Source organism: Oncorhynchus gorbuscha, linkage group LG01 (genome assembly GCF_021184085.1).
Source record: "Oncorhynchus gorbuscha isolate QuinsamMale2020 ecotype Even-year linkage group LG01, OgorEven_v1.0, whole genome shotgun sequence".
Classification (NCBI taxonomy): Eukaryota; Metazoa; Chordata; class Actinopteri; order Salmoniformes; family Salmonidae; genus Oncorhynchus; species Oncorhynchus gorbuscha.
Window position 1 is genome coordinate 37,887,735 of NC_060173.1, and position 16,905 is coordinate 37,904,639.

Consider the following 16,905-nt stretch of genomic DNA (forward strand, 5'->3'; position numbering starts at 1 on the left):
CCCCTAAGTGTATTTTTAACTACCGACTTCAACTGTATATGCATTACAATCAGTGGTAAAGTTGCTGAGCAGCGGGTTAAATAAATAAATAGTAGCAGCAATGTTTGTTGTGTTAAGAGAGAGGCATGTGAATAGAGGCACTGCAGATAGTGCTGATGACTGGTCTGTCCGAACCATGCATGGGAATATTTATTCGGAGAGCCTGTTTCTGTCCTGCCCTTGACTTTGTTGAAGAGGCTATAGATTTGATGTCTATAGCCTCTTCGTTGCAAAATTCCCTGATCTTGTCAAAAAGATAAGTTTGTCTAGCTGTGTCCAGTCTAGGTGGTGCTTGATCAGGCAGACCATCTATGGGAGGAAGGATGTCAGCGTTGCTGAAACGTGGTCCCGACTTAGTCCGTACGCTCCTTGGCGACAACAACACCAGGCTACAGAGCATCAAATCTGTAAAACAGGAAATAACTAAAAAGATTGACACTACAACCTTGCATAACATTAATTCTCCTCCCTATTTTAGATAAGAAGAATAACCTCATACCATGCAATGAAACTGATATTCACATGAAGTGCTGGGACTGCTTGATCTGTGACTGTGGCCTTGAAGTACAGGTGTTGTTACCAGCCATAGCTTTCCACCAGCACCGTACCATACCATACACAGTCCAACCAGCTGTTAGATGTTAACCCCGTCACAGTGCTGTCCTTCACAACACCAGCAGTGTTCACTCTGGTCTTTCTGAAGCGCTGCTTGATGAGGCCGAAGCACCAGTTGGTGGTTAACTTGGTGTGGCCTGTGATCAGGAAGTGAAGGTCCAGACTCTGGCGGAGCTTGTGCCTGGTCCGCCAGGCACAATACCAGTGCACTAAATTGTTCTTGTTTTGGCCACTGCAGTTATCACAATTCAGGTCCACACGTGTTTCCTCAACTTTCCCCAATGACTGCTGTCTTTGCTCGATGACATGCCTTCATCAATCAAGTAGTTGACTTGTGTTCCTTCATAGCAGACATCAAACAAGCCACACAGTAGATGGGACCTGGCTGAATAGGATCGGAAGGATAGTGCACCTGCAAACAACAAAATAACATTCATATAAATTAAAATTAATTGTCTCATCCCTGTCAGTCTGTCTTTACACAGCTCAGTCATAGGCATTTGCCTGCTTCATGTGTGTATCTATCAATCTATGTCCTTAATCAGTATAAAGGAGGACATATTGTTTACCTGTTGAGCAAAATCAAAGCTGTAATGCATCCTGATGTCTTTGTTTTCTGGTTCAGTAGGGGTCCTCAGAGACAACTGCAGGTTCTTGACAGGTGGTCTTGCAGTCAGCAACCATCCTCTGGTAGACAGACCGCTCACTCTGAACAAGTGCTTGCTTGGGCCAACTCTATTTTTGATGGGAGACATTTGACAATTCTCCTTGTATGGCTGGTGGAGGAGAGTCCGGTGTGTTCTACTGATGCTGAAAGACAAATTCCAGATACAAATATTTTAGCATTATTATACAATAGATGGCCGTAATCCCCATCAGACACACCTGGTTAATGTGATGGGTCATGTAATCATCTGGCAAAGTGCAACAAGTGTATTGTGGTCAAGCAACAACCAATGCGCTCCTTGACTGACAGGAGGTGGGGCGAGGTCTGTGTGGAAAGCAGCATGGAGAGGGAGATGACTGCCAGTCAAGGAGCGCATTTTGTTGTTGCTTGACCACAAGACACTTGTTGCATGTGCTACATTGACAATGCAGATGAAACACAATGCAGCACATGCAACAATGTTGATGACAACAATGCTGTTTTCACTTTCCTACTTAATATAAATCCACTAGCGTTCTAGAATTACACTATTAGGTTGTGTTTCTTACATCTGCAAACAGCTGGTTTGTCTTTAGCAAGTTGGCATAAATCTTGTTAGCTGCTGATGCTAATCGCTAGCTAGCTAGCTAATTATTGTACTGTCAGAATTTATTTAGCTATACAGCCTGATAATTCCAGTGATTGTGTAGACCTAAATCAGCATGTTGTTTGTGCAACAGTATCTTCTAAATCAAAGAGAAATAGGCGAAGCATGAATAATGTTAGCTACATGAAGTAGCTAAAATAAATCATTAAATGTAGCCAAAGATTACAGGGTCCCCTGTTACACACCACGTATCACATTTAACAAACCAAATACCAAACCGTTGCAGGCATCCATACCATTATATCGTAAAATACGGAATACCGCCCAGCCCTAAATCGACCAGCAAGGAGGGTTATATTAGTATGTAACACACGGCACCCGACCGCAAGGCGCTACATGGGGTAGTGCATACGGCCCAGTACATCACTGGGGCTGAACTCCCTGCCATACAGGACCTAAATACCAGGCAGTGTCAGAGGAAGGCCCTAAAAATTGTCAGACTTCAGCCACCCAAGTGGTACTGGAGAGCCAAGTCTGACCAATAGGCACCTGAACAGCTTCTACCCCCAAGCCATAAGAGTGCTGAACAGTTAATCAAATGTCTACCCGGACAATTTACATTGACCTCCTTTTTATTATTGAATTTTCTTAATTGTTTTGCACTGATTCCATTGCATTGGCTCTATGCACACCCTCACACATACTATGCTGACACTCCAACACACGCATACATTTAGGGTAGAAAATGTACAGTGGGGCAAAAAAAGTATTTAGTCAGCCACCAATTATTCAAGTTCTCCCACTTAAAAAGGCATGTAATTTTCATCATAGGTACACTTAAACTATGACAGACAAAATGAGAAGAAAATCACATTGTAGGATTTTTAATGAATTTATTTGCAAATTATGGTGGAAAATAAGTATTTGGTCACCTACAAACAAGCAAGATTTCTGGCTCTCACAGACCTGCAACTTCTTTAAGAGGCTCCTCTGTCCTCCACTTGTTACCTGTATTAATGGCACCTGTTTGAACTTGTTATCAGTATAAAAGACACCTGTCCACAACCTCAAACAGTCACACTCCAAACTCCACTATGGCCAAGACCAAAGAGCTGTCAAAGGACACCAGAAACTAAATTGTAGACCTGCACCAGGCTGGGAAGATTGAATCTGCAATAGGTAAGCAGCTTGGTTTGAAGAAATCAACTGTGGGAGCAATTATTAGGATATGGAGGACATACAAGACCACTGATAATCTCCCTCGATCTGGGGCTCCACACAAGATCTCACCCCGTGGGGCCAAAATGATCACAAGAACGGTGAGCAAAAATTCCAGAACCACACGGGGGGACTTAGTGAATGACCTGCAGAGAGCTGGGACCAATGTAATAAAGCCTACCATCAGTAACACACTACGCCGCCAGGGACTCAAATCCTGCAGTGCCAGACGTGTCCCCCTGCTTAAGCCAGTACATTTCCAGGCCCGTCTGAAGTTTGCTAGAGAGCATTTGGATGATCCAGAAGAAGATTGGGAGAATGTCATATGGTCAGATGAAACCAAAATATAACTTTTTGGTAAAAACTCAACTCGTTGTGTTAGGAGGACAAAGAATGCTGAGTTGCATCCAAAGAACACCATACCTACTGTGAAGCATGGGGGTGGAAACATCATGCTTTGGGGCTGTTCTTCTTCAAAGGGACCAGGACGACTGATCCGTGTAAAGGAAGGAATGAATGGGGCCAAGTATCGTGAGATTTTGAGTGAAAACGTCATTCCATCAGCAAGGGCATTGAAGATGAAATGTGTCTGGGTCTTTCAGCATGACACTGATCCCAAACACACCGCCCGGGCAACGAAGGAGTGGCTTCGTAAGAAGCATTTCAAGGTCCTGGAGTGGCCTAGCCAGTCTCCATAGAAAATCTTTGGAGGGAGTTGAAAGTCCGTGTTGCCCAACAACAGCTCCAATGCAGAGGAGATCTGCATGGAGGAATGGGCCAAAATACCAGCAACAGTGTGTGAAAACCTTGTGAAGACATTTGACCTCTGTCATTGCAAACAAAAGGTATATAACAAAGTATTGAGAAACTTTTGTTATTGACCAAATACTTATTTTCCACCATAATTTGCAAATAAATTAATTAAAAATCCTACAATGTGATCTTCTGTATTTTTTTCTTCTCATTTTGTCTGTCATAGTTGAAGTGTACCTATGATGAAAATTACAAGCCTCATCTTTTTCAGTGGGAAAACTTGCACAATTGATGGCTGACTAAATATATTTTTGCCCCACAGTATATGCCTTAATTTTAAAAAAATGGTATGTATGTATGTGTATATATACTATTAGCTTTCATTTGACATGCTCCTATGAACTTCACATGTTGGTGCTCATGGAAATGACCTTACAGCTGCAATCTAACTTTGTGGCAACCTGACCAAATTCACATAGAAATCTGAGTTATAGATCTGTTAATCGCTTTGAAAGCAGGTCTTAAAAGCGGTGGATCTGTTCTATGTGTGCTATTTCTATGCCTACCATTTCATTTTTGCTCTTTTACTTTTGGGTTTGTACACCAGCTTCAAACAGCTATATAAATATTTTGGGTTATTGAAAATATATTTCACAGCGGTTTAGATGACACAGTGTCTCTACACTGTTCATTGCTTGTTTTGTCACAAACTGAAATTAGACTAACTATTATTTTAGCAACCAGGAAATGGCAGTGATTTCTGCAAATTGCAACTCTTTAAGCATGCATGTATACTCCTATGAAAGGAACTTTTGAAGAGCTATCAGATTTCTTGTCATAGAATTTGAGTATGAATTTGCATGACATATGATTGTAAATTGAGGTAGGATTGACAGGGATATGGTTGAGTTTTGAAAGGGTTTAGTAACACGTACAGTATGAGGGTTTTCAGGGTCCTTGGAGAGAGAAGCCATTTAAAACTATTTTTTTCTGGTTAGATTTATGCACTCTTGACATTGACCTTTCCAGGTTGACAGAGCAGTGGGTTGTTTGTGTGGTGTACTATACTGACTGTAACACAAAGTTTTGCTCCTTTTGTAGGTCATGGGAAGAATCACAAGGATGCCGCGTCTGTGCGTGCCACTCATCCCATACCAGCCGCCTGTGGGATCTACTACTTTGAAGTGAAGATTGTCAGCAAGGGCAGGGATGGGTAAGGGTTTGCTGATACTTGGTAACCCCACTGACTGTTCTGACCTCCCACCTTTTTTTATTTTAACCTTGTGGTTTGTTTACCAATGTTAGCTATTGAAAATGGCATGTCGAGAAACTAAAGAGAGCAGTAAATAACTGAAGGCAATTTGGGGACTGAAAGGATTTATCAGCAGCTATTGACTCTTCAGACTGACTCATGTTGTCTAAACTGATGATGTTGTCGCTGACCATTGATCTCCTGTTGTCTCCAGGTACATGGGGATTGGTCTGTCTGCCCAGGGAGTCAACATGAACAGACTGCCTGGTGAGTATGAGGGAAGGCGGTGGCAGACTGGAATTTTTAGATTGTAGGATGAGTGTGGGTTTTGGAGGTCATAGGGTTCACAGCTAGAACCCTGTCCATAATCTTTGCTTGATTGGTTAAGTATTGAAGGACAAGGAGTAGTAGTCAGTGTGTGTAAGGTTTGCTTGTTCAGCTGTAATAGATTGTGGACAACTAAACCTGTGTTTTTATTATCACAACTCAGACATTGTTCATCTACAAAATCTATATCCAGATTTGTTTCCAGATGTATTGTCAGTGCTCCCTAGTGGTGCAACAGTCTTAGGCACTGCATCTCAGTGCTTGAGGCGTCACTACAGACACCCTGGTTCGAATTCAGGCTGTATCACAACTGGCCGTGATTGGGAGTCATCATTGTAAATAAGAATTTGATCTTAATTAACGGACTTGCCTCGTTGAGAAAGTTAAAAAAATATATTTTAATGAATTAAAGTCTGGAGAACCTGGAATGGATGCATCGAGATTTAATGTCACTGTTACAGAACATGCCTGGACTTGTTTGCGCAGAGACTTTAGTAATGAGAGATGACATTTAACATGCAAAATACCACCCAATACCTTTGTCTGACCTGTATGAAGGTCAGGTGAACGTGGAGCTGCCACAGACAGGACGGATCACATTCATTGAAGAGGAAGGGAGAAATACATTTGTAATGGTTGTTCATTTAGTAATCCTCTCAAGGCCATTTCATTCTCAATGCAGTATTTTCCTCAATCTTATATTCCACAATACGTTTAGCCCATTGTAGAATAGTTCGAATATAGATCAAATTGTTCAGTCTGCAGCACTTCTGGTTCAGTGAATTAAGCCATCCAAGCAGAGACACTCTCATGCCAGGGCCTGATGAGATTAGATGTAACCAAACAGGCTAGTAGATGAGTGTTTGCCACCAAACACGGAGAGTACAGAGCAGTATCAGTGTATGAATACAGGGCCATCTGCACCCTGGCTTGGCCCACTGCTCAGCAGTAAATAGTTAATCAAACACTTTTCATTTCATCACCAGTTAAAGGTGCACTATGCAGAAATTGCTCCCTCATTTCCTGGTTGCTAAAATTATAATAGTTTGTCTAATTTCAGTTTGATAAAACAAGCAAGCAAGTATAGTGTAGAGCGGCTATTCCCAAACTGGGGTGCGCGTACCCCCAGGGTTAGTCCAAATAGAAATGTGATTCACGTTTTCCAACGGGGCGATACATTTGGGTGAGTTTTTTTTCTTCTTGCCTGAGTAGTCTCGTTTCACTGGCAAAAATAAAATTAAACATCCAATCACATTAACCGCGACTTGGTCTATCAAAAAAGTGGTCAGAGGCCTCCCGGGTGGCGCAGTGGTCTAGGGCACTGCATTGCAGTGCTAGCTGTGCCACCAGAGACTGGGTTCGCGCACATTTATGGAATGCATCCTCTTCTGGTAACCAGGACAACAGGATAGGACATTGTTAAAGTACTGGACAGCTTTGTGACATCAAATGGCCTTTGGTGGTCAGGATGTGTATCTGTACTCATGGCGCAAAAGCCATGACAGGGAAATGTAGTGGATTGTTAACACGCTTTCAAACACTTTCTCCCGATGTCACTTGGGAACACGGCAGTGTCCACTGAGAGGCTCTTGCTGCCAAGGGAATGCCTGACACCTTGAAAGACGTTTTGGACACTACAGTGAAAATGATTAACTTTGTTAAAGCAAGGCCCCTGAACTCTCGTGTATTTTCTGCATTATGCAATGATATGGGCAGCGACCATGTAACGCTTTTACAACATACAGAAGTGGGCTGGTTATCAAGGGGCTAAGTATTGACATGTTTTTTTTTTTTAATTGAGAGACGAGTTTAAAGTTTTCTTTACTGACCATCATTTTCACTTGTCTGACCGCTTGTATGATGACGAGTTTCTCACACGACTGGCCAATCTGGGTGATGTTTTTTCTCGCCTGCATGATCTGAATCTAGGATTACAGGGACTCTCCGCAACTATTTTAAATGTGCGGGACAAAATTCAGGCTATGATTACGAAGTTGGGGCTCTTCTCTGTCTGCGTTTAACAAGGACAACACACAGGACTTTCCATCATTGTATGATTTTTTTTTTTGTGTGCAATTGAACGCAAGCTTACGGACAATGTCATGTGATATAGCGAAGTACTTTCCGAAATGGACGACACAAACAACTGGATTCGTTATCCCTCTCATGCCCTGCCTCTAGTCCACTTACCGATATCTGAACATTGAAATTGCAACAAGCAGTTCTGTGAAAATGGACTTTAATCAGAATCCACTGCCAGATTTCTGGATTGGGCTGCGCTCAGAGTATCCTCCCTTGGCAAGTCGTGCTGTTAAGACACTGATGCCCTTTGCAACCATGTACCTATGTGAGTGGATTCTCAGCCCTCACTAGCATGAACACTAAATACAAGCACAGACTGTGTGCACACCCTTCTAATTAATCTGTGGTAAGTTTTTCACAATTTATAATTAACAAATCAAACATTTTTGTAAGATGGCAAAATTATTGATTATTATTGGTCCTATAAGAGCTCTTTGTCATTTCCCACGAGCTGGGTTGTGACGTCAACTCACACTCATTCTTATGTTTAATAAATGTGTCATATAGTGCATGTGTGGCAGGCTTAAAATTATGGCCATTTTTTTTGAGTCAGGTGACCCTGGTGCTAGAGGTGGTACTCAGCTGGAGGATGAATGTTTGAAGGGGTACGGGACCACTGGTGTTGAGAATCATTGTGCCATCTAAACCGCTTAAATATATTTTCCATAACTAAAAATATAGTATTTTCTGCTGTTTGAAGCTGGTGTACAAAACTGAAAATAAAAGATGCAAAAGTGAAACTTAAGAACAGGCAATGGGGGATGAGCATAAAGTGCATGTAGAGAATACATTCTTGCTTTACTCCATCAAGTCCTCTCTCGCCCTCTCCCCCCCCACACCTATGCAGGCACACACACTGTCTCACACACAAGAAGAGAGAACTGACTGTTACAGTGGCTGCTGTGACACAGGAGGGTGGGTATATTTCGGACCTAGGCCCATGGGAGCTATGTTTCCTCTTGTCCACCGATGCGATTCCCTGCCAATTAGATCATTCCTCCAAGCTGCGCTGACCAATTGTATGACACCTTCCTCAGGCTGTGTCACCTGCCTATTGGGTTCTCCATGGCGCCTGAGGCCTTTGGAATGCTTTGGACTCATCCAGCCAATTCTACATGCTCTTGCTGATTTCAACTGCTCTTCATTCACACCCTGCTCTGATTGCTTCAAATATATCTGTGTTACACAATGGTTGGAATATGGTGGAAATGGGGTGTGCTGTTGTGTTGGAGAGTTTAGTTGTATGAACATTGTTTATGAATATTTATTTTGTTACTGGGTTTCTAGTACAATATATGTCAACAGACTTTTGTACATTTGTGTAGGTGGCTGTTCAGGTCCTGGCTGTAATAGTTGTAAATTCCTTGTTGACCTCTGTGTGTCTGATCCCATAGTGGAGCCCTGCCCATTTCATTAGCATGTAGGGAACACTGAGCCCAGCTTTAGGAGTAATATCCCTGTCGGCGCTGCTCCGCAGATTAATCTAATACCTCACAGTTCACACACGACCTACTTTCTCTTTTTGGTTGGTGACAGACATTGATTGAGCCGACAATATACATTCTGCAGACACACACGAGCCGACACAGTACACCCCCCCACACAAACACATGCACTGAAGATCTCTCCATACAGAGCTCCCTCTGCCCATGCAGTCTACTGTCCTTCCCTGTCCCTAGTGATACCATGCACACACATGTAAGGCTCTGTTTTGAGTATGACTCATTGGTCAGTGCTCCTATTCAGAGACTGATGCCTCTCGCTGGCCACACAGATTATTGCACATGCTACACAGGACACAATTGGGGATATCCAAATGAAAGAGACCATTTGTCAGGCTCAGCTCCTCCCGTGTCACTGTCTTTTATGGGGATATTATTGCTCATCACACCGCTGGCTCACCCCATCTCACCCCTTCCCCTCTCTTTATGAGTGGCACTGCCCTAACCATTAACTGATGCATATTCATCTAGCTAGATGTCAGATGAGAATGGTTACTTGTAATTGTAAGCTTATGGATGTGTTGAGTTTGTCAATTTGTTTCCACCATGTTGTTAATGTGTAGTATTCATGTACCATAGGTCTAGATTTCCTTTCATCACTTCTGCCTTTGTCTCCTATCCCAGGTTGGGACAAGCACTCGTATGGTTACCACGGTGATGATGGACACTCCTTCTGCTCTTCAGGGACTGGCCAACCATATGGCCCAACCTTCACCACTGGCGATGTGATTGGTTGCTGTGTGAACCTAATTAACAACACCTGTTTCTACACCAAGAATGGCATCAGTCTAGGTGAGAACTGCACAACAACAGTGCAGCGGAATAAACATCCAAGTTAACTGTTATATGAAAATGCACTAGCCTTCACACATTTTGATATGTTCCCACATTTTTAATGTCTTCCACTCCATTAACATTTGTTTCTCTCTGTTTGTTCTTCAGGTGTAGCTTTTACAGACCTCCCTGTGAGTATTCTACTGAAATGTGGACATATTTTATTCAATGTCAAGGACTTCTGTTGTTTTACATGTGTGGTATATTGTGTAGCAGGGGTCTTAATCCAATTTTGCCCAGGGACCCCCTCCCAGTCAAACTGGCAGCCCAGGGACCCCCTCCCAGTCAAACTGGCAGCCCAGGGACCCCCTCCCAGTCAAACTGGCAGCCCAGGGACCCCCCAGTCAAACTGGCAGCCCAGGGACCCCCTCCCAGTCAAACTGGCAGCCCAGGGACCCCCTCTCAGTCAAACTGGCAGCCCAGGGACCCCCTCCCAGTCAAACTGGCAGCCCAGGGACCCCCTCCCAGTCAAACTGGCAGCCCAGGGACCCCCTCCCAGTCAAACTGGCAGCCCAGGGACCCCATCATACGTTAGCAAACTATTTTTTTACGTCCAATTATAATTATAATTGTAAGAGGTGTAAACTCAGCCTGTTAGCTAGAAAGGTAACTCCAAACTTATATTTGCTATGAGCAGCTGTTTAACTGGTTAAACAAAGGTTAGTCATGTGTTAGCAAAATGAATGTCCAAGTCAAGAAAGCTTACCAGCAGCCAGCAACACTTGCTGAACTGGTAGCCTGTTTATCAGTGCTTTCTCAATGCCTATGTCAGATACTCCAGTGAGTGTAATTAGCTCCAAATGAGTGTAATTTGTTCAATATTAGGAATTGAGAAACAAAGTTCATGTAATTAGAAATAAGATGTTCTCCTATTTTCTACTGTAGATATGTAATTAAAAACATGTTTATTCTATTGTTGTGCTTCTATACCTGCATTGCTTGTTTTTTAGGGTTTTAGGCTGGATTTCTGTATAGCACTTTAAGATATCAGCTGATGTAATAAGGGCTTTATAAATATATTTGATTTGATTGTTGCTAGCGATATTCATAAAAACATATTTTTATATTGTTGCGGAACCCCTGCTAGAGCCCCAGTTGAAAACCTGTGTATAGTACTCTACTGTTTCTTTGACTTCCTCATCTGACATTCTTTACTGGTGCCATTTTAATAGTATGTGTAGTAGCCTTGAATATTATTTTGAATAGCATGACTGTCATCTTTAAATTAGGGTAATTCAGTAGCGGTAGCTTTGCTCCTTCCATTAATGATGATGATATGAATGTCCTATATTATTCAGGGTTGCCATGCCAATGGCATCGGAGGGGGTAGCTGCTGTTTTCCGAACCAACTGTGCTATTTTGTTCATTTTTTCACAATGTTTAAATTATTTTTGTACTTATTTTGTACATAATGTTGCTGCTACTGTCTCTTATGACTGACAAGAACTTCTGGACATCAGAACAGCGACTACTCAACTCAAACTGGATGAGGATTTTTTCTTTAACGAGTCCGACACGAAGGATATACTGCTTTCTAGGGAGCGGCCCAAATCCCCGTCATTTGCGTGCCTTCTGAGAATTCGTAGGCGAGTGAGTAAACCTCCAGGCCCAACAGATCCACAGATGACGCAATCTCAATCGCACTCCACACTGTCCTTTCTCACCTGGACAAAATTAACACCTATGTGAGAATGCTGTTCATTGACTACAGCTCAGCATTCAACACCATAGTGCCCACAAAGCTCATCACTAAGCTAAGGATCCTGGGACTAATCACCTCCCTCTGCAACTGGATTCTGGACTTCCTGACGGGATGCTCCCAGGTCGTAAGAGTAGGCAACAACACGTCTGCCACGCTGATTCTCAACATTGGGGCCCCTCAGGGGTGCATGCTCAGTCCCCTCATGTACTCCCTTTTCACCCACGACTGCGTGGCCAAACACGACTCCAACACCATCATTAAGTTTGCTGACGACACAACAGTGTGATTACCGACAACATTGAGACAGCCTATAGGGAGGAGGTCACAGACCAGGCAGTGTGGTGCCAGGACAACAACCTCTCCCTCAATGTGAGCAAGACCAAAGAGCTAATCGTGGACAACAGGAAAAGGCGGGCCCTACAAGTCCCCATTAACATCAACAGGGCTGTAGTGGAGCGGGTCAAGAGTTATAAGTTCCTTGGTGTCCACATCACCAACGAACTATCATGGTCCAAACATACCAAGCGTTGTAACGCTTGCACGACAACACCTTTTCCCCCTCAGGAGACTGAAAAGATTTGGCATGGGTCCCCAGATACTCCCAAAAATTGTACAGCTGCACCATTGAGAGCATCCTGACCGGTTGCATCACCGCCTGGTATGGCAACTGCTCGGCATCTGACCGTAAGGTGCTACAAAGTATAGTGCGTACGGTACGGCCCAGTACATCACTGGGGCTAAGCTTCCTGCCAAACCCCCCCCAGCCTGTCTGCCCCACCTACCGACATGTACAAATGACCTTGACTAACCTGTACCCCTGCAAATTGACTCGGTACCCTGTATAAAGCCTCGTTATTGTTATTTTATTGTGTTACTTTTGATTTTTTACAGTGCCTTGCGAAAGTATTCGGCCCCCTTGAACTTTGCGACCTTTTGCCACATTTCAGGCTTCAAACATAAAGATATAAAACTGTATTTTTTTGTGAAGAATCAACAAGTGGGACACAGTCATGAAGTGGAACGACATGTATTGGATATTTCAAACTTTTTTAACAAATCAAAAACTGAAAAATTGGGCGTGCAAAATTATTCAGCCCCTTTACTTTCAGTGCAGCAAACTCTCTCCAGAAGTTCAATGAGGATCTCTGAATGATCCAATGTTGACCTAAATGACTAATGATGATAAATACAATCCACCTGTGTGTAATCAAGTCTCCGTATAAATGCACCTGCACTGTGATAGTCTCAGAGGTCCGTTAAAAGCGCAGAGAGCATCATGAAGAACAAGGAACACACCAGGCAGGTCCGAGATACTGTTGTGAAGAAGTTTAAAGCCGGATTTGGATACAAAAATATTTCCCAAGCTTTAAACAGCCCAAGGAGCACTGTGCAAGCGATAATATTGAAATGGAAGGAATATCAGACCACTGCAAATCTACCAAGACCTGGCCGTCCCTCTAAACTTTCAGCTCATACAAGGAGAAGACTGATCAGAGATGCAGCCAAGAGGCCCATGATCACTCTGGATGAACTGCAGAGATCTACAGCTGAGGTGGGAGACTCTGTCCATAGGACAACAATCAGTCGTATATTGCACAAATCTGGCCTTTATGGAAGAGTGGCAAGAAGAAAGCCATTTCTTAAAGATATCCATAAAAAGTGTCATTTAAAGTTTGCCACAAGCCACCTGGGAGACACACCAAACATGTGGAAGAAGGTGCTCTGGTCAGATGAAACCACAATTGAACTTTTTGGCAACAATGCAAAACGTTATGTTTGGCGTAAAAGCAACACAGCTCATCACCCTGAACACATCGTCCCCACTGTCAAACATGGTGGTGGCAGCATCATGGTTTGGGCCTGCTTTTCTTCAGCAGGGACAGGGAAGGTGGTTAAAATCGATGGGAAGATGGATGGAGCCAAATACAGGACCATTCTGGAAGAACACCTGATGGAGTCTGCAAAAGACCTGAGACTGGGACGGAGATTTGTCTTCCAACAAGTCAATGATCCAAAACATAAAGCAAAATCTACAATGGAATGGTTCAAAAATAAACATATCCAGGTGTTAGAATGGCCAAGTCAAAGTCCAGACCTGAATCCAATCGAGAATCTGTGGAAAGAACTGAAAACTGCTGTTCACAAATGCTCTCCATCCAACCTCACTGAGCTCGAGCTGTTTTGCAAGGAGGAATGGGAAAAAATTTCAGTCTCTCGATGTGCAAAACTGATAGAGACATACCCCAAGCGACTTACAGCTGTAATCGCAGCAAAAGGTGGCGCTATAAACTATTAACTTAAGGGGGCTGAATAATTTTGCACACCCAATTTTTCCGTTTTTGATTTGTTAAAAAAGTTTGAAATATCCAATAAAATGTCGTTCCACTTCATGACTGTGTCCCACTTGTTGTTGATTCTTCACAAAAACAATACAGTTTTATATCTTTATGTTTGAAGCCTGAAATGTGGCAAAAAGTCGCAAAGTTCAAGGGGGCCGAATACTTTCGCAAGGCACTGTACTTCAGTTTATTTGGTAAATACTTAACTTTTTCATGAACTACATTGTTGGTTAAGGGCTTGTAAGTAAGCATTTCACGATATGGTCTACACCAGTTTTATTTGGCGCATGTGACAAATTATCAAAATTAAAGGCAAGTTCTTCCTATTATGGCCAGATTGGGAATTGTGCGCTTGCCAAGGTGTGCAAAGCTAACATTGTATATACCTGTGTTCACACCTTACCTTCTACCCACAGCCAAACCTGTACCCCACAGTGGGCCTGCAGACCCCTGGAGAGATTGTGGATGCTAACTTTGGCCAGCAGCCCTTTGTGTTTGACATTGAGGACTATATGAGTGAATGGAGGGCTAAGATCCATGGCATGATCGCCCGCTTCCCTATCGGCGAGAGACTGGGGGAGTGGCAGGCAGTGCTGCAGAAGTAAGGGATCGACATGACACTTTTCACCCTAACAGACTACTGTGTCTTTCTCTACTACTGTAAGGCTAAACCATGTCTTTGATTCTTCCAGTATGGTATCCACCTACCTGGTGCATCATGGGTACTGTGCTACAGCCACAGCCTTTGCCAGGGCTACAGAGACCTTGATCCAGGAGGACCAGACCTCCATAAAGAACCGGCAGAGTGAGAACCACACACAGGCTCCACACTGACAGTACCACAGAAATACTGAGGACCAATCAGAATCATACATTTACTCACAGTCATACATTCAATCAGTTTTGAATGATAATATTCTTCTTTCTACACACAGGAATACAGAAGCTGGTATTGGCAGGGCGTGTTGGAGAGGCCATCGAAGCCACACAGCAGCTGTACCCTGGACTTCTAGAACACAACCCCAATCTACTCTTCATGTTGAAGTGAGCAGCCTTGAACCAACTATGGGACTCTTATGGGAGTGTTCATCTAGAAGTTTCATTTAAGAAGTATTGGAATTGTAAGGCTTAAATAAGCTGCTGGTCTTGTAGTGTCTTTGCAGACTCAGTCAGGCACATACAACACAACCACAGGAGCATTTTGTCAGTAAAGCTCTGGCCTGCTGCCCAGCTGTGTGTTTATGGCACAAAGACATTAGATGACATTAATAAATACTGTGGTCTGCTGAGAGACATTTGAAGATGCAGACCTACAGCTAGGTGGCCATTTTTTATGGTCTCTTATAGAGGAAGAGAGGGGTTTGTTGTAGCAGTTACACAGAGGGTGGGGGCAGGGTAAGCACAAGGTCACAGTTGTTGCCGCCGAGGGAACTCCTGATTTGATTGGTCATGCCTGTTGCTCCATTTTGTCATGGAAGATGAGTGAGCAGAACAGAACAGGCGCTGATCTGTTTGACATTCATCCGGTCATAGTGACATTTACATTACATTTAAGTCATTTGTATCCATAAAGCCAGATACTCATACTCCGTAACCAGTCTGACTTGTTCCTATTACATTTACACATTTCTGGGCACAAAGACATGATCTTATACAGCCCCACCTTTGCCGACTTCTGAAAGCAACGGAAGTTTTGCAGTAATTATAGTTGACAGTTTTCATTGAGACTGTTTTTGTTCAAGCAAGTGATATATGACAGTTAAGCAGAATGAAAGGTTTAATATCAGATGGTACAATGTATTGCAGGACAAAGCATGTCAGACATTGTAGTAGATTGTAGACTAGATGTCAGACACGGTCATGGTTGCCCGTATCGCCCAGGTGTCGGCAGTTTGTGGAGATGGTGAACGGTACAGACAGTGAGGTACGATGCTTTAGTGTCCGCTCCCCCAAGTCCCAGGACAGCTACCCTGGCTCCCCCAGCCTGAGCCCCCGACATGGAGCCACCAACCCCAATCTGCACAGTGCAGGTAAGGGAAACACACCTTCACACTTGCCTATCCATCTGCCCAGTGTGTTAAAAACACAAAGGAGATAAGCGAGAGTATTGTCTATCGTACGTGTTTGTTTCACCCGGGCTCTCTGTCATCTCCAGGAGCAGACAGCCCCACATGCAGTAATGGGGTCACCCCTCCCAACAAGAACAAGAGCCGCAACAAGTATCCAGGCGTCAGCTCTGCCTCCTCCTCCTCTTCTTCCTCCCCTTCCTCTGTCAATTACTCTGAGTCCAACTCCACTGACTCCACCAAGTCCCAGCCTCACAGTGGCACCAGCAACCAGGAGGAGACCAGGTGTGTGGCAAGGCAAGGGTCTATGTGTTTATTGTTTTTTAGCGTGGTTGCGTTTTTAACTGGTGTGGGAGAAAAGCAGACCATCTGCGATATTATGACAGATGACTGAACCTGTCCCTGTGTTTGTCTCCTCTGCAGTGACAGTGAGATGGAGATTGAGGCTGAGCACTACACTAACGGGGTGGCAGAGAACCCCTCTGCTCGGATCATGAATGGCACCTACAAGCACCAGGAAATCCTGCAAGCTCAGGACATCAGCCTGGGCAACGGAGTGGCAGGTACAGACGCTTGACACGTGCGCACACACATGCGCTTACTGTTTTGATTGTCAGGCGCACACACCTTGTCCCAGGTGTCAATGTCAAGACCACAATGTTTTCTTGGTCACTTTTGTCTATCTCTCTGTCATTCTTTCTCTCCCTCTCTCTGACTGTCACTGTGTGTCTGCTTTTCTCCGTTTTTCCTTTCTGGCTGGCTGGATATCTGGGGATGTGTGTTTCTAAATTGAGCTCAAACATAATCCAGTCAGGCAGATGTTTGTGTCGTCAAGGTTGCTAAATGAAATAGACAGCAGCATTTATTAATGTATTAATAGACAAGGTGTCTCACTGACATTATGAAAATTACTGAATGAAAGT

General features: G+C 43.6%; 1 protein-coding gene across 2 annotated transcripts in view; it reads left to right on the plus strand.

Annotated features, from left to right (window-relative positions):
* LOC124037079 (ran-binding protein 10-like) overlaps positions 1–16,905 on the plus strand; it is a 35,304-nt gene that overhangs the window by 15,121 nt on the left and 3,278 nt on the right. The window contains exons 2-11 of one of the 2 annotated variants that reach the window (XM_046351721.1): positions 4,980–5,091; positions 5,345–5,397; positions 9,666–9,833; positions 9,984–10,006; positions 14,333–14,517; positions 14,609–14,721; positions 14,852–14,960; positions 15,798–15,946; positions 16,072–16,279; positions 16,406–16,545. In XM_046351721.1, coding sequence (XP_046207677.1) covers positions 4,980–5,091; positions 5,345–5,397; positions 9,666–9,833; positions 9,984–10,006; positions 14,333–14,517; positions 14,609–14,721; positions 14,852–14,960; positions 15,798–15,946; positions 16,072–16,279; positions 16,406–16,545 — 1,260 coding nt within the window. The remainder of the gene's footprint in view (positions 1–4,979; positions 5,092–5,344; positions 5,398–9,665; positions 9,834–9,983; positions 10,007–14,332; positions 14,518–14,608; positions 14,722–14,851; positions 14,961–15,797; positions 15,947–16,071; positions 16,280–16,405; positions 16,546–16,905) is intronic. The other variant, XM_046351729.1, reaches the window with a different exon arrangement.